Consider the following 17,407-nt stretch of genomic DNA (forward strand, 5'->3'; position numbering starts at 1 on the left):
CATTGTTGGGGATTATTTATGTTATGGCCATGATTGTGTTGTAAGTCAATCTAAATTAATTAGCAACGGTACTAATGATAATAATAATAAACAACCCTTATTCAGGGACCTTTTGAATGGGATGGGCTACTCGACCTGAAGAAAATTCTAACTGGGCCCCCACCTGCAAGGTCATGTGCTGTTTATCTGTGCCTGGTGTACCCTTATCAGACAGGTAGTCATGATGGATATACTAGGTTTCGTATATTTTACTCCAGTGTCACTTTGATGGCATGCACTGCTCTCTCACTCAATAATAATAATAAAGGTTTCGAATTTTGGCATGTGGGCAGCAACTTTAAGGGAGGAGGGGGTAATTCAATTACATTGCCCCACTCCCACCCCCAAGTGCTCAACAGGTACTTATTTCATTGACTTTGAAAGGAAGGAATTCGAGGTTAGCCTCAGTGGAATTTGAACTCGGAACAAAAACAGGGAGGAAAAGCAGCTAAGCACTTTGTTTGGCACGCTAATGATTCTACCAGCTCCTCCTCTTCGTGTGTGTGTGTGTGTATTTATGCACATACAGACACACACACTTGAATCCTCTTGGGTTGCTGTACATAAAGTTTCTCTTGCATGGATGATAGAATAAATTTACAGCTAAACGCAATGAAGTGCTCTTCTGAGTCCCTACTTTTGTAGTTTTGAAAATTAATGCCTGATGCTAGATCTATTCATATTTATATATTCCTAACTTTCACTTTTCCTTTTTAGCCGAATCAGCGGAATTTAACACAGTCTGGCTGATCATCATCCTGATCTCCGTGGTTGGAGGGCTTGTTTTTCTCATGGCCATCACTATGTTCTGCTATCGGTAATTATTGATCTGTTGATTCATCTCTCAATCTGCATCATTTTTCTTTGTTGTTTCCTTCAGCCATTTCATGTCATGGGACTAACTAGATTCTGATTTTCATTGTCACTTATATATTTATACACACCTACACCCATTTCCATGTGTAGACACCCTCCCATACATGCACACCCCATCCTTTCTTCCTAAGTCTTTCCCATTGAACTTCACTCCCACCTGGCCCCTAAATCCTTTTATTTTTTTTCCTTTTCTTTCTCACCACCTTTCCTCTTTATTTTCCTTATTTGTGATGAAGGACTAGTGTCTGAAATGCTAGGGATTTTTTCCTTGTCCCCCTGCCCCCCACTATCACTTGACAACCGATGCAGGTGTGTTTATGTCCTCATAACTTAGCGGTTCAGCCAAAGAGACAGATAGAATAAGTACTAGGCTTACAAAGAATAAGTCCTGGGGGCGATTTGCTCGACAAAAGACGGTGCTCCTGCATGGCCACAGTCAAATGATTGAAACAAATAAAGAGTAAGAATACCTTTGTTAAAACCTGCCCCTCTCATCTTGTCTTTTGCTCTTTATCACATATATAAATTTTTTGCTTGTTTAGACGAAGAAGTCCTCAAAAGTTGCCAACTACCGGTAAGATGGGGTTCCTGGCCAATCACAGTGGGAAAAAATCCAACCTTTCAGGACCAAGTGTTGGTCCGAAACAGTCAAGAATTATCAGTTTTGGGTCTCTGCCATCTTACAGGTAATTATATTCAATTATTTGAAATATGTTTAATCTTCTGCAGATCCAACATTGGAATCTTATCAGCTGTTGTCGTCTAATCCCAAATCCTCTCTAATCACACAAACCAATGATCAAATACATTCCTGCCATGGTCATCCCATCCACTCTAAACTCAGGACCACATTATCTTGTGTGTTCCATTCTAGTAAGATAGGGAGAGGTGGAATGACTGCAAAAAGGGTTGTTTTTTTTTTCATTAGTCTACCAGTTTTAAAATTGTCAGTCTCATACGTACACAACAAAATGTCTGTAACAGGTTTAAACTGACAATCTAAGAACACATAGACCTGCCTAATGCTTTATCTGCTCAGGATTGAACTGGCATGAAACGGCAATCTATAAGCTGCCTAGTCTTGGTTTGAACTGTTGATCTATGATCCAGTACTCCTGGCTTGAACTAATGTTCAGCTCCCCCATATGACCCTTGGATGGCATTTGCTGACAGTTCACACTGTTGCAAGCATTCTAACGATAACCTTCTCCCTTCGTCTTACCAGTCTCAAAGACCCTGCAAATGTTCATAAACACTCTACATTATTCTCTAAGCCATAAAACATAATTCAATAGGTGCAGGCATGGCTATGTGGTTAAGAAGCTTGGTTGGCAACCACATACTTGTGAGTTCAATCTCAGCACTTTGGGAAAGCGTCTTCAATTATAACTTCAGGCTTTGTGAGTAGATTTGTGAGACAAAAAAGGGAGCAAGCTTGTCATACACACACTCATTTATGTATGTTTGCTTATCTTAATATAACATGCTAATAGTAAATAAATGTCACAACTTGGAATCAGGGGAATGTTGAAGACAGGAAGCTGTAGAAAATCTGCCTCAACAAACTCCATCTGACCCAAGCAAGCATGGGAAAGCAAATGTTAAAATGAAGATGATGAGATCTCTCTATTTATATATAACAGTCAGTATTTGTAAAGCTGCCAATTATTAGTCACCAGTAAGACTAATGAATATGGTGAATAATGAATAAATAATGACCCTTGAGATATTTCTTCACAGAACTGGCTTCAGTATCTACTGTACAGTTGACCTTTTCGTTATTTATTATTTATTTATTTACTTTTCACATTTGACTAACAAGTTGTTAGAAATATGAAGAATTAATAAAGTAACTGTTTTTTTTTTTATATAAAGAATTTGTTCGGGTGTCTTTGTTGATTGAGAGACTGATGGAATATGAATTGCTGGAACACTAGAAGAGGAATTTTTAAAACAGAAAAAGAATTAAGGCAAGACATCATTGCCATAGTTGTGGTAGTGGTGGTGGTGGTGGTGTGATCCAGTTGAACTATGATACAAAAAGTATTACCATGCCATCCTTTTTCAGTAATGTTGTATCTAGGACTACACTAACCAATGTGTCCTTCATTTTTTTCAAGGAAATAGAATGATATTAGAGGGAGATTTGGCTGCTATTTTTAGCAGGCCAGGTAGAAAATATGAAATAATGCATTTATAAATAACTGTTCTTTATCTCATCATCAGCTGGAATAAATTTTTTCACCTTGTGCCAACAAGGAGGCTTCTGTGTTGTTGTTTGACCAGCTAGAAATAGCAGCCAAATCACCCCCAAATTGCATCCAACCATCTTAAATGAATAAGGATACGTTTGATAATATAGTTCCTGTAATACAAAAAGACAAACTGGTCATGGCTGAAATGCTTTTGATAGTAGGAGGCTATTGTATCAGATGTCCCCTAGAGCTAAAACAACAATTCTCTTCACCTTTCCAATATCTGCTTGTTTTTTTTTATGGTTTTGGAGTTATTTCTTAACTTTCTTACTCAGACTCTTCATTACTGCTCACAATGATAATTCATGACTGTTATTTCTATTTTCTGTCAGGGCTGAGAAACTCTTTGGTAAGAAAAAGAAGAAACGCACATCCAGTGAAGAGGAAAGTGACATCGGTGAGTTACCCCCGCCACCGATCATTATCATGTCCCCTGAGAGTGCTAAGCCACCTGAGAGGGGCATTCTAAAGCACTCCCGTCGCCTAGACAGCCGGCACCCACCTACAGACTACAGCACCTACGTCCGTACAACTGGTTACACTTGCGGAGAAGATGACGCCGATGATGTGGAAGGGCGGGAGGTGCAGGAGATCTTGGGTGAAGACGAGGAATCCCAAGTTGCTGCCCAGCATCATCACCACCACCACCACCACCACCACAACAGCAAAGAGGCGGTTGGTTCCGACCCTTCCAGTCGCCTGCTCGACCTTGCCAGCTTCCGTTTGAACCTTCCCCCACCGCCGAGCGAGCCGCCTGATAACAGTCCCCTCTCACCATTCTCACACTGGCAGGTCCATGACCCTTACCGCTACAAGACCAGTAGCTTAAACAGCCGTGGTTCACCTCGTTCAAAGATCATACGCATAAAAAATATTGATGAACTGATGCGTGAAATTGACCGCCAAACCATTGATTTGTCCCCGTCTCCTGAGACTCCTCACCTACCGCTCATCTCGCCGGTCAACTCCATCATCAGTAGCGAGAATAGTTCTGGTAGTCATTGCCAAAACCATGACATGTCATGTTTGTTGAACAATCTGAAACTAAAGGACATGTCAAAGGGTTTCACAGAGCAGTCCATCCAGGTAAATATCCACATAAACCACACATTTATGCTTTATTTCTTTAGGACATTATTGTAGTTGATGTTTAGCCTAATCAATAAATCTTCCAGGCGTGACCACCCTCTCTTTTTAGGCCTACCTAAGATTATGTTCATTGTCTAATGGATGTTCCTTTTTCTTTTCTTTTTTTTTTTTTGTATGATAAGTCGAGTGATCAGAAAGAAGCTCTCTTCACTGAAGAGGATCACAGAGGTGATTGTCTAGGATATGCTTCTAATCTCTCTCGCTATATATATTTATATATCATGTCTCTGTTATATATACGGATACTGTAATGATGTCTGTTGATATTATTAAAGTGCGACACAAGAACTTAGTGGTGTAACAATGTACGTTGCAGTGTATATTTCTTACATCCTTCTATGTTCTAAATTCAAATTCCATCAAATTCCACCCCCACTGCCATTCTGGTTTCATTCAATCAACATCACTCCCTTCCCTTTACAATGTTTTTGTGTTAATGTAAGAAAACATTATTGAAACAAATTGGTAGTGGAAATTATTATCTGTTTTTTGTCTATGTACATAGCTATTGATAACCCTAAGGCAGTTAGATATCTGCCTGTCGATCAATCCATCAATTTGATGTGTCTACTTATCCGAATATTTCTCTGATTTGAATGTGTGTAGTTGTGTGCATACATGAACACACATACACAAAGTATCTACCTCATCATCATTTAACCTCCATTTTCCATGCTGGCATGGGTTGGATGGTTTGACTTAGGTCCAGAAAGCCAGGAGGCCGCACCAGGCTCCAATCTGATCTGGCAATGTTTCTGAAGCTGGATGCCCTTCCTAACGCCAACTACTCCGAGAGTTTAGTGAGTACTTTTTATGTGCCACCAGCATGGGAATCAGTTAGGGGGTTGGTAGTATATACACTACTCTTATTACTTTCATCCCAATTTCTCCTTACATATTTCTACACTAACTTTTTTCCCATTTTTGTTTCAGGTGGACAGTGAGTGTGACTGTTCCCTATTGAAGGACAGTGTCTCCAATGAATCGGAACTCTGTGACATCCTACCAATGAGCCCCACCAAAATAAACAGCATTCTGCATTACACACACTCAGTGCCGGTCGCTGATGGTGACTTTTCATCGACCTGTGGCACCGTCAACTCCCGCGGCTTTGATAAAAGCTCCGGCTACGAGAGCGAGCGTGATGGGGAGCGTTCTAGTATTGAGGACGGCCCACGATCACGGTCGAGATCCCACTCTCGTTCTCAGTCCGGATCACCTCCTTGCTATAGTTCTGTCATACGAACAGGTCCAAATCAGATTCGGCTGGTTCCAGCCAATCAGAACCAGAAACCTATGGATGACACAAGCATTGGAGGTATCAGCAGCTGTGGCGGAGCAGGTGAAGAGCAACTGCAGAAAATCCTTGATGGGTTGCCACGAATTGAGGCCAGCACTTATGAACGCAGCCCCATCTGCACAGGATGTAGCATACCTGGCAGCTTGTCACCGGCAGGGAGCGGATCCATACCAAGCCCACGGCCTTTAGGCAAGAAGTGTGAGGACAGCTGCGGCCCCTGCATCGATCGCAGTTTGGAAGAGATCTCACAGAACTTCAACAGTGAAAGCCCTAAACTGACACCACCAAACAGCAAAGTGAAACCAAAGCTGAACACATCCCTCAGCTTCCGAAATCGTCGACCAGTTAGCCTGGGCGTAATGCAACGGACATTGCAAGCAACGGCAAACTACCAGCAAGCTATGGAGCGCAGTAGGGAAGCTATGGTTGCTGCTGACTCAGGTAGTGCACGCCCATATCCCTCTATGGAGGAAAAAGCTTAAACAATAATATTTACACTTGGTAATAATAATAATAGAGTTACTTATAGGCACAAGAAATAAGATTGAACAGAAACATAAAAACCAGGACAAGTACACACACACACACACACAGAGAGCTTAGAAAAATTGAAGCAATCAATAGTTAGACGTACACTGAACACACATACACGCATACCTTAACTGGGAAATCTCAACAACAAATGATAAGCCTAGTCTACTTGAATCTATTGCTGGGGGTTGGACAACTAACATCTATTAGCAAAGTAGCTCAAGTGACCCTTTTTTTTTTTTTTGCTTTTTTTTCATCACTTGGATGAATAATTAATTTAATAAACCAAATAAGAATAATGATAATAGCTTAGAAATACTGACAAAATACTAAAGTAAAAGACTATGATAAAGAAGCCAAGCCAAAGAGTATCTTTGTAATGTAAAATCTCTTTGTCGTGCCACCATCAAATGATTCGGCAATGAACCACAAATTGAAATCAAAAAAACAAAAAAAAGAATTATTTTATATTTTGTAAAATTCCTTTTTTTTAAAAAAAAATTTTTTTTTCATATTTTGTATATTATATATATATTTTTTAATTTTGTTTCATTTTAATTTCGTGTTTTCTTGTTTTATTTGCATTTAAAAAGAATTCTTGTATTCTTTAATATCTGTTGTCATGTAACTGTTTCTCTTTCTCTCTACCCCCTCTCATACACAATGCATAGTACACACACACACACATATATATATAAACATGTATGCACAGCTCATGTACATACATATATAAACAATTATTCACGTGTAGTTATGTGTGTGAGGTGGATGACTTTGAAATCACTTAGTCATCCATCAGATTATTGAGAACTGTCAGTAATTCAGGGCCCAGTTTTATCCTGACATGTATCAATATACAAGAAGTAGTTGTTGAAGTTATAACAGTACAGACAGCAACACACTGGGCAAGAGAGACACTCTTTCTTACACAATTTTAAATCTTGGATCCTTAATTTTGGCCCTCGTCTTAAATCTGTATCATATTGCTACACGATATGAATATCTAGAAATAGGTGTATAATTTGGAGAAAGAGGGGATGTTAGCTTATATATCTCTATCTCCATCAAAGAGAATTTGGAATCTGACTGAAAGCTGTAGACATACACTGGTGTCACATACATTTGTGTGACACCCTGGTATTTTGATTTCTCTCTCTCTCACACACACACACACACACACACAGAGTAAGCATTCATATATGTGTGTGTGTGTGTGTGTGTGCGTGTGTCTAGTAATGCCTTTGTCAGCTGAATTTGAGTATTTACACCTGGAAAGTTCCAAGTGTAAAGCTGGGTATATATATATGTATGTATGTGTGTTTGTTTGTGTGTGTGTGTATATATATATATATATATAAACTCATGCAGATATGTATACATGTACATATGTAATGCCTATAAAGTGTGTGTGCTCATTTGCTTATAATTTCCATATCTACGAGCATATATCTGTGTGATCCTACGCATATAGACACCAGACACATAAACATCTTGATTACAACAATATCTGGACATGTACAGAAGATTTGCCCTGGCAACAATTGTACCATTCTCCATTCTCCTATCATCTATTTAAATTTGATTTCTTTCCCCTTTTTCTTTTTTTGTTTTCTCATGTTTCAGTTTTTCAACTCAAATCCTGTTTTTTTCTTTTTTTTTTTTCACCCTCCTGTGAGAGTGGAGAATAACTTTTGCTGTTTTGTATATGTTCTGCCTGATAAGTCACCAAACAATACTGCTGAAGTGCCTAATTCTTACCTCAAATTATCTATTGGCCACTTCACTTGGATATTATTATTTTTGTTGTTGTTGTAAGGGCAGTGGATTGGCAGAATTGTTAGAGTATTGGACAAGATGCTTTGTGGTATTTCTAAAGCTCTTTACATTCTCATTTCAAATCCCTTTTGCCTTCCAGCCTTTCTGGACCAGTAAAAATCAACTCGCCCTACTCCTCAAAATTGCTGGTCGTTCCCTAACTGGGAACAGTAATTATTATTATTATGACATTTCATTTTTATATTTATTTTTTTCGTTTGTATTTCCCTTATGTTTAAAAATAACAAACTTTTATTGCTTCTTTTTTTTTACTTTTCCTCTACCAAAGACAAAACCTGCCCCAATACTTTTCTTTCATATATTATATTAATATCATCATCATCATCGTCACAATCATTTTCACCACCACCACCATTTATATCTCCCATTACACCTCTCGCTTATACAGTTCCTTTATCACAATTTCTTTCCTTTGTATGTGTAATTTCTTCTAGAATTATATTACTATACATGAGTATATTTCCAGACCTATTCTTCGACACACACACACACACACACACACACACACACACACACTGGGTGGATCTGTTGTTTGACAATGAGGATTCAGTTGTTTGGCAAACAATTACCTCCTCCTAAATTAATGTGTTGGTGGCTGAGTATTCCATAGACACCATCGTACCCTTAATGTAATTCTCAGGTAGAGTCAGCATGCTAGTGTGTGACAAGGCCCTACCTTTCAAATTACGGTTACAGTCCATTTGACAGATTCTTTACAGTTTCCTGCTGCCCAGTTCTATTCACACAGTGTATGGGTCAACCCAAGGCTACACACACACGTCTATGCTAAAAGACATACATATGCATAGATATTATATACATACACCTATTCTTAAACATACACCACAGCCAACATATCTATCCCGAGAAAACCTCAGCTATCTTCTTCATATTTATCTGTACACACACACACACACACACACACAGAGTTGACTGTAAGTCTTGTCAGAAATAAAACGAAAATACTCAAATGTATAGTAGGGGGGAAATATTTATGAAATATTTATAGCAATGTTTGAACAGCAATAGAGATCAATCATTAGGATTTGAAAAGGTGATGTCAGCTCTCATCTACAAAAGGCAGTGACAAACTGCTGTAGTTAAATATTTCTTCTTCAGTAAGAAACAAAGTCATGAACTGGTAGACAACTAGAAGTACTATAATTTGTGTGTGTGTATGTATGTATATAATATAACCATTTCATCCATTTACATAGTTGCCCCACTTCCAACATATATATAAATTAAATTAATTTTATTTTTCAAATATCATTTAAAAACTCTTTTGTCATTTTTTTTTTAAACCTATGTTTATTAAGGTATAATTTCTAACTCCTTGAGATGTTGATGGAGATATTTATTTAATATGAATAGACCAATATTTGTAGCAATATTGGTATTACCCAACAAAGGAGCTTCTACAAGGTCATTTGACAGGCTAAAAACAGCAGCCAAGAACCAACTGTGAAAAAAAAAGGATATGTAGTGATACATGATGATCACAAGTTCTAAAGGCCTTTGATATTATGTCTGGAATTAAACAACAATAATATCATTATTCTGGATGCATTCATATTTTAAGAAATCATAGAATGGTGAAAATCATTCAAATTTTCACAGTCTACATAATTACATGTGTCTGTTCGCAGATGGGTGATGATCCTACTGCCATTAGTAATATATCAAGTAGAATGAACAGATTCACTTTAACTCAAAGTATCTCAGCTATTTGAAAAGTGAACTATACTTTGTGTTCAAAATGAAAGAGGTCCACCGGATGTATCTTTTCTTGCTAATCCCATAAAAATATATTTTAGAGAAAAAAAAAGTTACGCAGCCTTCAATAATTGCCATTTGTAAATATCTGTCTTACTTGCAATTTACAAAGGTGTTTCAATGACAACTTGTCGATACAAGGCAAACAGAAAATCCAGTCTATAATTGTTTTTTGTTTTTTAGTCAAACTTCTCTCCTAATTCATTTGATTCCTAATTGCTCTTATATATTTTATTATAACTCTCTTTCTTAAAGATTTATTCTAAATAGGCTGATTTCATAATACTCAATGTAACAAAAGTGCTTTTCAGTTTAGAATTTCTAACAAAGATGAATAGGCAACAATTACGATATGAAAAGGTAAGCTAAATTTATTAATAATTTTTCTGCATTGCCTGTAAAAATTAGTGGACTAGAAGAAAAAATGTGATTAAGGGATAACAATCAGAAATAAGATTGAGCTAAAACTGAATGAGTGGTAAAGCATTAAATTGGTTGCAAGCGAGTAAAAGAATATTATTTACACACTAGCATGTGTGAATGATATACAACAAATTATCGCTTTTTTCATCACTTAAAGCTGCATAACTTTTTTACTATCTAATATCTTTTAACAAAATCGTCATCAGAAGATTCTACTCATCAAGATCTTTTAAAAGAATATAAGTAAAATATAGTTTTTCTTTTAAGTAACTGAGAAATTATAAGTCAAAGTAAACGTTAGGCGTTACTCTCCCATTTTTGATTCTACATTTTTTTATCATAAGTTTTTTTTCTACAGAACCAAATTTCGATTATTTTATGTAAAAATGTAGCTTACCATTGGCCTGTCATAGTGCAAAAAGAACGAATTAAGATTACACTAAAACTGAATGGTTGGCTGCATGTGAATAAAAGTTGACCCCAAGAATATTATTCACACACTATCATGTGGGAATGATAAGGCCATTATGAATCATCTGAACAAATACCAGTCTTTATAGCCATATTTACTAAAAACTAAGTCAGTCTGGCCTAATTAATAAATGAGCAATTGCAATTTTATGGCAGTGGATAAGAAGAAATGTTAAAATACCTCATTAAATATAAATGCCTTACAGTATTTAAGTTATATTTTGCATTCAAGCCTTGCCTTTCACCCTTTTACTGGGTGATTAGTTAACTGTATCCTTCCCCCTCACAGTTTTCAGGTCATGAACCTATCTAAGAAATCCTTATGATTAGATATATCATACACATCCCAGGAAAATATACATACATACACACACACACTTTTTGTGCAATAAGTTTTTGTGGGTTGGCTAGGTGGCAGAATGTGAAAATGGGTGAGATACACCAAGTTTAAGAATAAGCACCTCATAGACAAACACATCAACAGCTTCAGGTACATGCCCCATTTTGGCATCCTCTCTACCTATCTCTTAATCCATGCAATAGATAGTGGGATTAAGGAATGGAGAATGCTAAGAGGCAGATAGCTCAAATAACAATTTTATGCATTATTCAATTTTTCTCTTACCCTCTCCCTTACAAAATTAGTTGGGAATTTTATGGTGGTGGATGAAGGGTATAATTAATTTTATATATTCAATTAGCATCTTATTTTTATTTATATTCTTGCCAGCCTTTCAAAACTTTATTATATGTGATGTCTGTTTTAGTTTGTGTGAGAATGTTTTGTTTTCTCGTTTCTACTTTTCAACCCTAATAAAAGGTCTCTCAAATACTCTGCTATTTTTATGCTAAGCTAAATTATTCACATTTGATGCTTTTCTTGTTCAAGTTCAGATATAAACATACATGCACAATCATTGCACAGTTACTTCACACACACATCCCATACTTCAAATCTTCAATAGTAAACTTAAATAATTAGTTATATCTAAGTGATGACCAATTAATCACTATTAGCTTTGAGAGACATGAAACTGTTTTTAATGGCAAAGCTCGAAGGAGATAAAGCTATAAATAAGAATGCAAATATTAGGTTAAAAAAATATCCTTTGAATGGAAAAGTTGAGAAAGTTTTAAACATTTTTCTGTCCAAGGTTTTTTTTAACCTAATATGCTACACACTATTATTTATAGCTTTATCTGCTTTAAGTTCCACCGTTAAAAGCAATTAATTACTATCAACTTCATTTTATTTGATGAGTTGACTTTTTATTTTTTAATAAACAATAGCAATCTTTTTCTCTAACTAAAACTGAAAAAATTTTTTAAAAAGCATCATTTTGATGCTTCTTTCTCATTCAGAATTGAAATTTGAGATTTATAAATGATTAACATAAAAAGGTGAGTTGAAATAAAGTTTGACTCAAAACAATTATATAACAATACTTAAATTATCCACATTATTCTGCAACCATTAAAAAAAAAAAAAAAACATTTTTATGCATCCTGTAAGTCATCTAGTTCCACCCCCTCCACCCCTGCCAAGTGGAAAGTTAAGCAGATTCTAAGTATGAGCAAAACCTCAGTAAAAATAAGAGTTATTTCCCTTGAAATTATTTACTTATCAAAGTTATTTCTCTTTATTCTCCCCCCCCCCCCCCCAAATCCTACCAATCACTACGTTTTATTTATTATTTTTCTTGTTCTTCCCCCTCCCCACAAGACATTTTTATGAAAAGGAGGATATAATCGAATATATGAATAACTTTATTAGTTTTTTTATTTCATCAACCCTCAGCAAGAGTTTGTTGAATGAAATATCCCCAGAGCTGACTGATTGCTGTTTTTTTTTTTTTTCTTTGAAAGGGTCTAAGTACCAGTGATATGCTGTAGTCAATTACACCCTCTCCAACAAATATTGGAAATCAGTAATCATCTGAAAACTCTACATGAATATATGCAAATAGAAATCTTGTGTGTGTATAGAGGTTTACAACTTAATACATGTAGTTGATTCCTCCCCAATCTTAAATTGAGATTTTCGTTTCTGTTATTCACAGCAACGAAATAAGAAAAAATAATCTACATGTATTATGTATTGATTTTGTTTTTATCATCTGTACATTCAGTAACACAACTAACTAATGGTGTCACTAAAATAAACAACTAAATACCAAAATAAGAGATCAATTTGATTATACTCTACTCCAATTTTCCTTTTTTTATAAAAAAACAATGAGAAAATTTATTTCCCTATGCACTGTAGCAGCGTGGGCATAATCTCTGTGCCTGTGCAGGTTTTATAAATTTCCCTGAAATTGTGGTAAACTCTATGTTGCTTTAATTCTTGGACATCTGGTATATCTAGTGGTAAGTGAAGCTACCAGCTGTAGTATTTAATGCAACAAGAGTTAAACTTATCTTGAAGCTATTGTCATACCTTCAGATTAATGTGACAAATCTTTGTATGCATATGTGTGGTTGTGCAATATTACAAACACAGATATGCAAGTATATATACATACATACACACACACACACACACAAACATACTCAACTACTATTTCTTATTGTATAATGACACACACATGCTCACTCACTTTTGTATGTGTAAATTCAGACATACATACACTTTTAAACACATTTACTGTATGCATAAACACACACAAATTGACACTCTCCCGTCATTCTTATCATATATATATATATATATATATATATAATTAAATACATGCACACACAAACATATCTATGTAACTATTTCAAACCTGAATCATGCTTAAGGCTTCTGTCGGGAAATTTTTTTTTTTTTACTAATTTGAATTCATTTCTCCCCATTGAGGTAACCAAGATGTTTTTCCTTACAACAACTGTTTCAACCTACAAAAAAAAAAGTCTTGCGACTTTTACTAAATGTTATTTATATTTTATACTTATTTTTCCATTAATTGTGAAGCCTTCTTGCATGCAGTTATATTTTTTTAAACCCATTCATTCATGCTATTATGATTATTACTTTGTATATATTTGATTAAATGTGTGTGTGTGCAATTGAATTTCTACTCTTCTGTCTCAATGAACCCATTATATATATATATAGGAAAAATAGAAGTTGAAAATGCACTGAGAACAGTCAAAATATTTTTTTTTTATTATATTTAAAGATTTAACCAGTTTCACAGATTACACTGATTTTCAAAAAGTTGAAATAAAAGGGCATGGCCTATGTCATAGCTGTGTTACTTCTAACTAGTGTTTGAAGCTAGCCCCTATTTTTATAGGGAGTCCATGGCTCAAATTAGTATGTTTTGAATAGGATTTTGTTTGGTTAAGGATAGTCACATGAGTGGTCTTAGAAATTTTTGTAACAGGGAACCTACAAAAATTTTTGTAGTGGGGACATAGTAGGGAACCTACAAAAATTTCTAAGACCAACCATCTGACTATCCTCTACCAATCAAATCCTATCCAAAACATACTAATTTGAGCCCTGAACTCCCTATAAAAATAGGGGCAAACTTCAAATACTAGTCAGAAGCAAGACAGCTGCGACATAAGCCACGTCTTTCTATTTCAACTTTTTGAAAATCAGTGTAAACTGTGAAACCGGTTAAAGCTTTAAATATATTAATAATAAATATTTTAACTATTCTCAGTGCATTTGCAACTTCTATTTTTCCTATATTTCTACCCATGTGGAATTTATTTATATATATATATATATATATATAGCTAACTGTACAAATGTCTTGTTTTGGTCTCTACTGCTGGTTGTAAATGTATATGCTGTTGATCACATCAGGCTCCATCTCCAAGATACTCTCTCTATAGATACATTCTGGCTTTAGTTTTAGATTTAAGAAGTCATTAGGAATCACTGCAGATGTTGATGGCAAGTTTGCATGACGCAGTTCCACCCTTCATCTTGTTTGATTCTCCACAGGAATTATTGTTCAATTCAGTACCAAAAGCTAACAAAACACAATTTTAGTGTAGTTACTGCTTACTGAAGTGAGTTGTTCCCACATTATGGTTCCTATTTACAGCTAAATAGACTGAGGTGGGATGCTGAGAGCTGTTTTACCTACATGCACAGCACTAATGACCAATGTCTAACATCAAATACAAGGTTACTGTGTGTGTAAGACCACACAACTAACCCTGCTCCTTCTTAAGGCAGAAAGATCATGTTTGATCTGTTTGACTTTTGTGGTGAATTACAGCAATTTGTTTCATCATGAAAATATTAAGGTAGATAAATATAGCACCATTGCAGTCTCTAGCTTAATCACCTAGGTTACTGATGTTGTTTTGCCAGTGCAGCACTAGTCCACATTTCATTGCTGCAACAAGCAGAAGACTTGCAGCCTCTGCTCTGCAAGATATTCATGTGTGATCTCTCTCTGTATATATATATATATATATATATATATATATATATATATATATATATATATATATATATATATATATATATATATATATATATATATATATATATATATATATATATATATATATATATATATATAGAGAGAGAGAGAGAGAGAGAGAGAGAGAGAGAGAGAGAGAGAATGTTCTATCATCAGTTGGGTAGGTAAAGTAGCATTGAGCTGTGTGCTTGACTTCTCCTTGGCCTGTCATTCTCACAGGTTATAAACCTTTGGTCCCATCAAGAAATTAAAGCACAGTTGAGAGAACTCCTGCACACATGTCCACACAATACTCATGGTATCAAGGCACATTTACTTCATATCCCTGCCCCACTTCTGCTTCTACAATTAAATGCCTGTGAGCAGAAATTAATAGTTAAAATGTTAAAAGGAAAACAAAAAGTGTTCACATCCTGCTTTGAGTTAAAAGGTTAGGTTACAAAATATAAATTGAAACAATGACAACTATTTCTTAGGGAGAAACTAAAGCTGAAAGATTAGAAGTTATGTTGTTTGTTTTTTTTGTTGTTTTTTTAATCACGGTTTCAGTACAGACTTGTGATTAAAGGTGTGCCAGCTATGATCTACCAATCTAGAAGTACAATATCTTTTTAAGATGGTAGGGTGTAATTTGAGAGACATTTGGCTGACGACAGGAATGTTGATAAATGCAAAAGATTTTGTATGAGATTTCAAGTCCAGTAAAAGAAGAGGACAATCATACTTGTTCTCAAGAAGTTGTGCTAAAAACTTGTCTCGGACATGTTTTATTCCGTTCTTTTCTTGAAGAAATCAGGATGTAAAAGACAGAGGTAATGTTTAGAACCAAACTAAACTTTTCTCATTCGTGTCCAATTAACACAACAACACTACATAGAAACCTTCTTTTCTGTAGCGTATGTGCCTGCTTATTTTGCAAGGGTTTGGCACAAATCTGAAGCTATATAAATGAGTTTATTTATATGAAGAAAGCCATTCTCTTTCCTCTTCAATGATCAACCATGACATACTTCTCCTTTCCTCTCTCCATTCCTCTAAATGTGTGTGCATATATATATATATATATATATATATACACACATATGTATTCACACCAACCCAACGACTCTGTTAAATGTTGTCTCTTAGTGTTGTGAGAATCTCTTAGACTGATAAACAGAAATCAGTTGGATATGAGAATTATGTAATTCATTCTTATCTCATTGATTTGTTTTTCTTACTTTAATCTTAATTCATCAGATTTTAATTTTATCATCACTTCATTTAAAACAAGTAAATAAAAAAAAGTTTTTAAAATTATTGAAAAAAAAAAACTGGAGCTTTCTTCAATTGTTTGTCTTATTGTTCAGGATTTTTTTCTTTTTAAAATTGTATTTGAAATATGAACTTAAAACCCTGAAATTGTCTGTAACTCTCTTCTTTTCCCCAATCTTACAAACAATTTAACATTGTTTAACCCGAAGGGAGCTCTCAGTTTAATAACCCTTATATTGTATTAATATATTTTTTCTTTAAATTTTTTTTATAATTTATATATATATAGGGATGTGTGTGTATGTATGTATGTTGGTGCCACCATACTTTTCAACAGTTCATAATTAAAACAACAGAACAAAGATGTGTTCGTTAGTGTAACCTAAATGTCCAGCTAATCTCCTAGTTGTAGGATGGCCAATTAAATGACTGGAATTTATTGAATAAACATTAAAATTATGCCAACAAAAATGTGTTTTTGGTAATTATTTTCTAAAACTTGTTTTTTTGCCATTTTTGCCTCTCATTATTTCCAATGTCCACTAATCCTTGTTCTTACCCTATGTTGTGAGCATAAATCTCTGCATTTTCATACCACTTAAGGGTCAGTATGTACAAGTTACAGATTTCTGTTGAAATACATTGCCCTTGTTTCAATTGGTTTTGAAAATAACTGTCATTATTAAGCTGGTGTTTGGGACATAAATTAACATATAAATAATACGTTTTTTTCAATTTCATGAACTAAAAGTTGGAGTGGGGCAGGATAAATTACCTGCATCAACTTGCTATAAAAGCAGGTAGTAATTTTACCTTGTATTTATTCTTAGTGCAAGTTTTGGAGATTGCAGTTTGATTTTTAACAGTAGTATAAAAGTAGTATAAAAAAACTACACTATTTATGGAATGAGCCAATAATTTTGATTGAAGGTTTCAAATTAAGCCTACTTAAATCAGGAAATTTGTATTCTAGAACCAGGGGTAAAAAAAAGGGTAACGACTCCCTTCAGTCATGAATGACCATGGGATTGCACCTTGAAAGTTACGTTCCGAAGCACAAGCCT

At 35.0% G+C, this 17,407-nt stretch overlaps 1 protein-coding gene across 2 annotated transcripts in view; it reads left to right on the top strand.

Moving 5' to 3' along the window:
• LOC106880640 (disintegrin and metalloproteinase domain-containing protein unc-71) overlaps positions 1-6,477 on the top strand; it is a 278,669-nt gene extending 272,192 nt beyond the window's left edge. For both annotated transcript variants that reach the window (XM_014930680.3, XM_014930681.3), the window contains 4 exons: positions 757-856; positions 1,458-1,601; positions 3,503-4,256; positions 5,253-6,477. In XM_014930680.3, coding sequence (XP_014786166.2) covers positions 757-856; positions 1,458-1,601; positions 3,503-4,256; positions 5,253-6,101 — 1,847 coding nt within the window. In that variant the 3' untranslated portion in view covers positions 6,102-6,477. The remainder of the gene's footprint in view (positions 1-756; positions 857-1,457; positions 1,602-3,502; positions 4,257-5,252) is intronic.
• The last annotated feature ends 10,930 nt before the right edge of the window (positions 6,478-17,407 follow it).

The sequence above is a fragment of the Octopus bimaculoides genome, chromosome 9 (assembly GCF_046866305.1).
Source record: "Octopus bimaculoides isolate indiv1 chromosome 9, ASM4686630v1, whole genome shotgun sequence".
In the NCBI taxonomy this organism is placed as follows: Eukaryota; Metazoa; Mollusca; class Cephalopoda; order Octopoda; family Octopodidae; genus Octopus; species Octopus bimaculoides.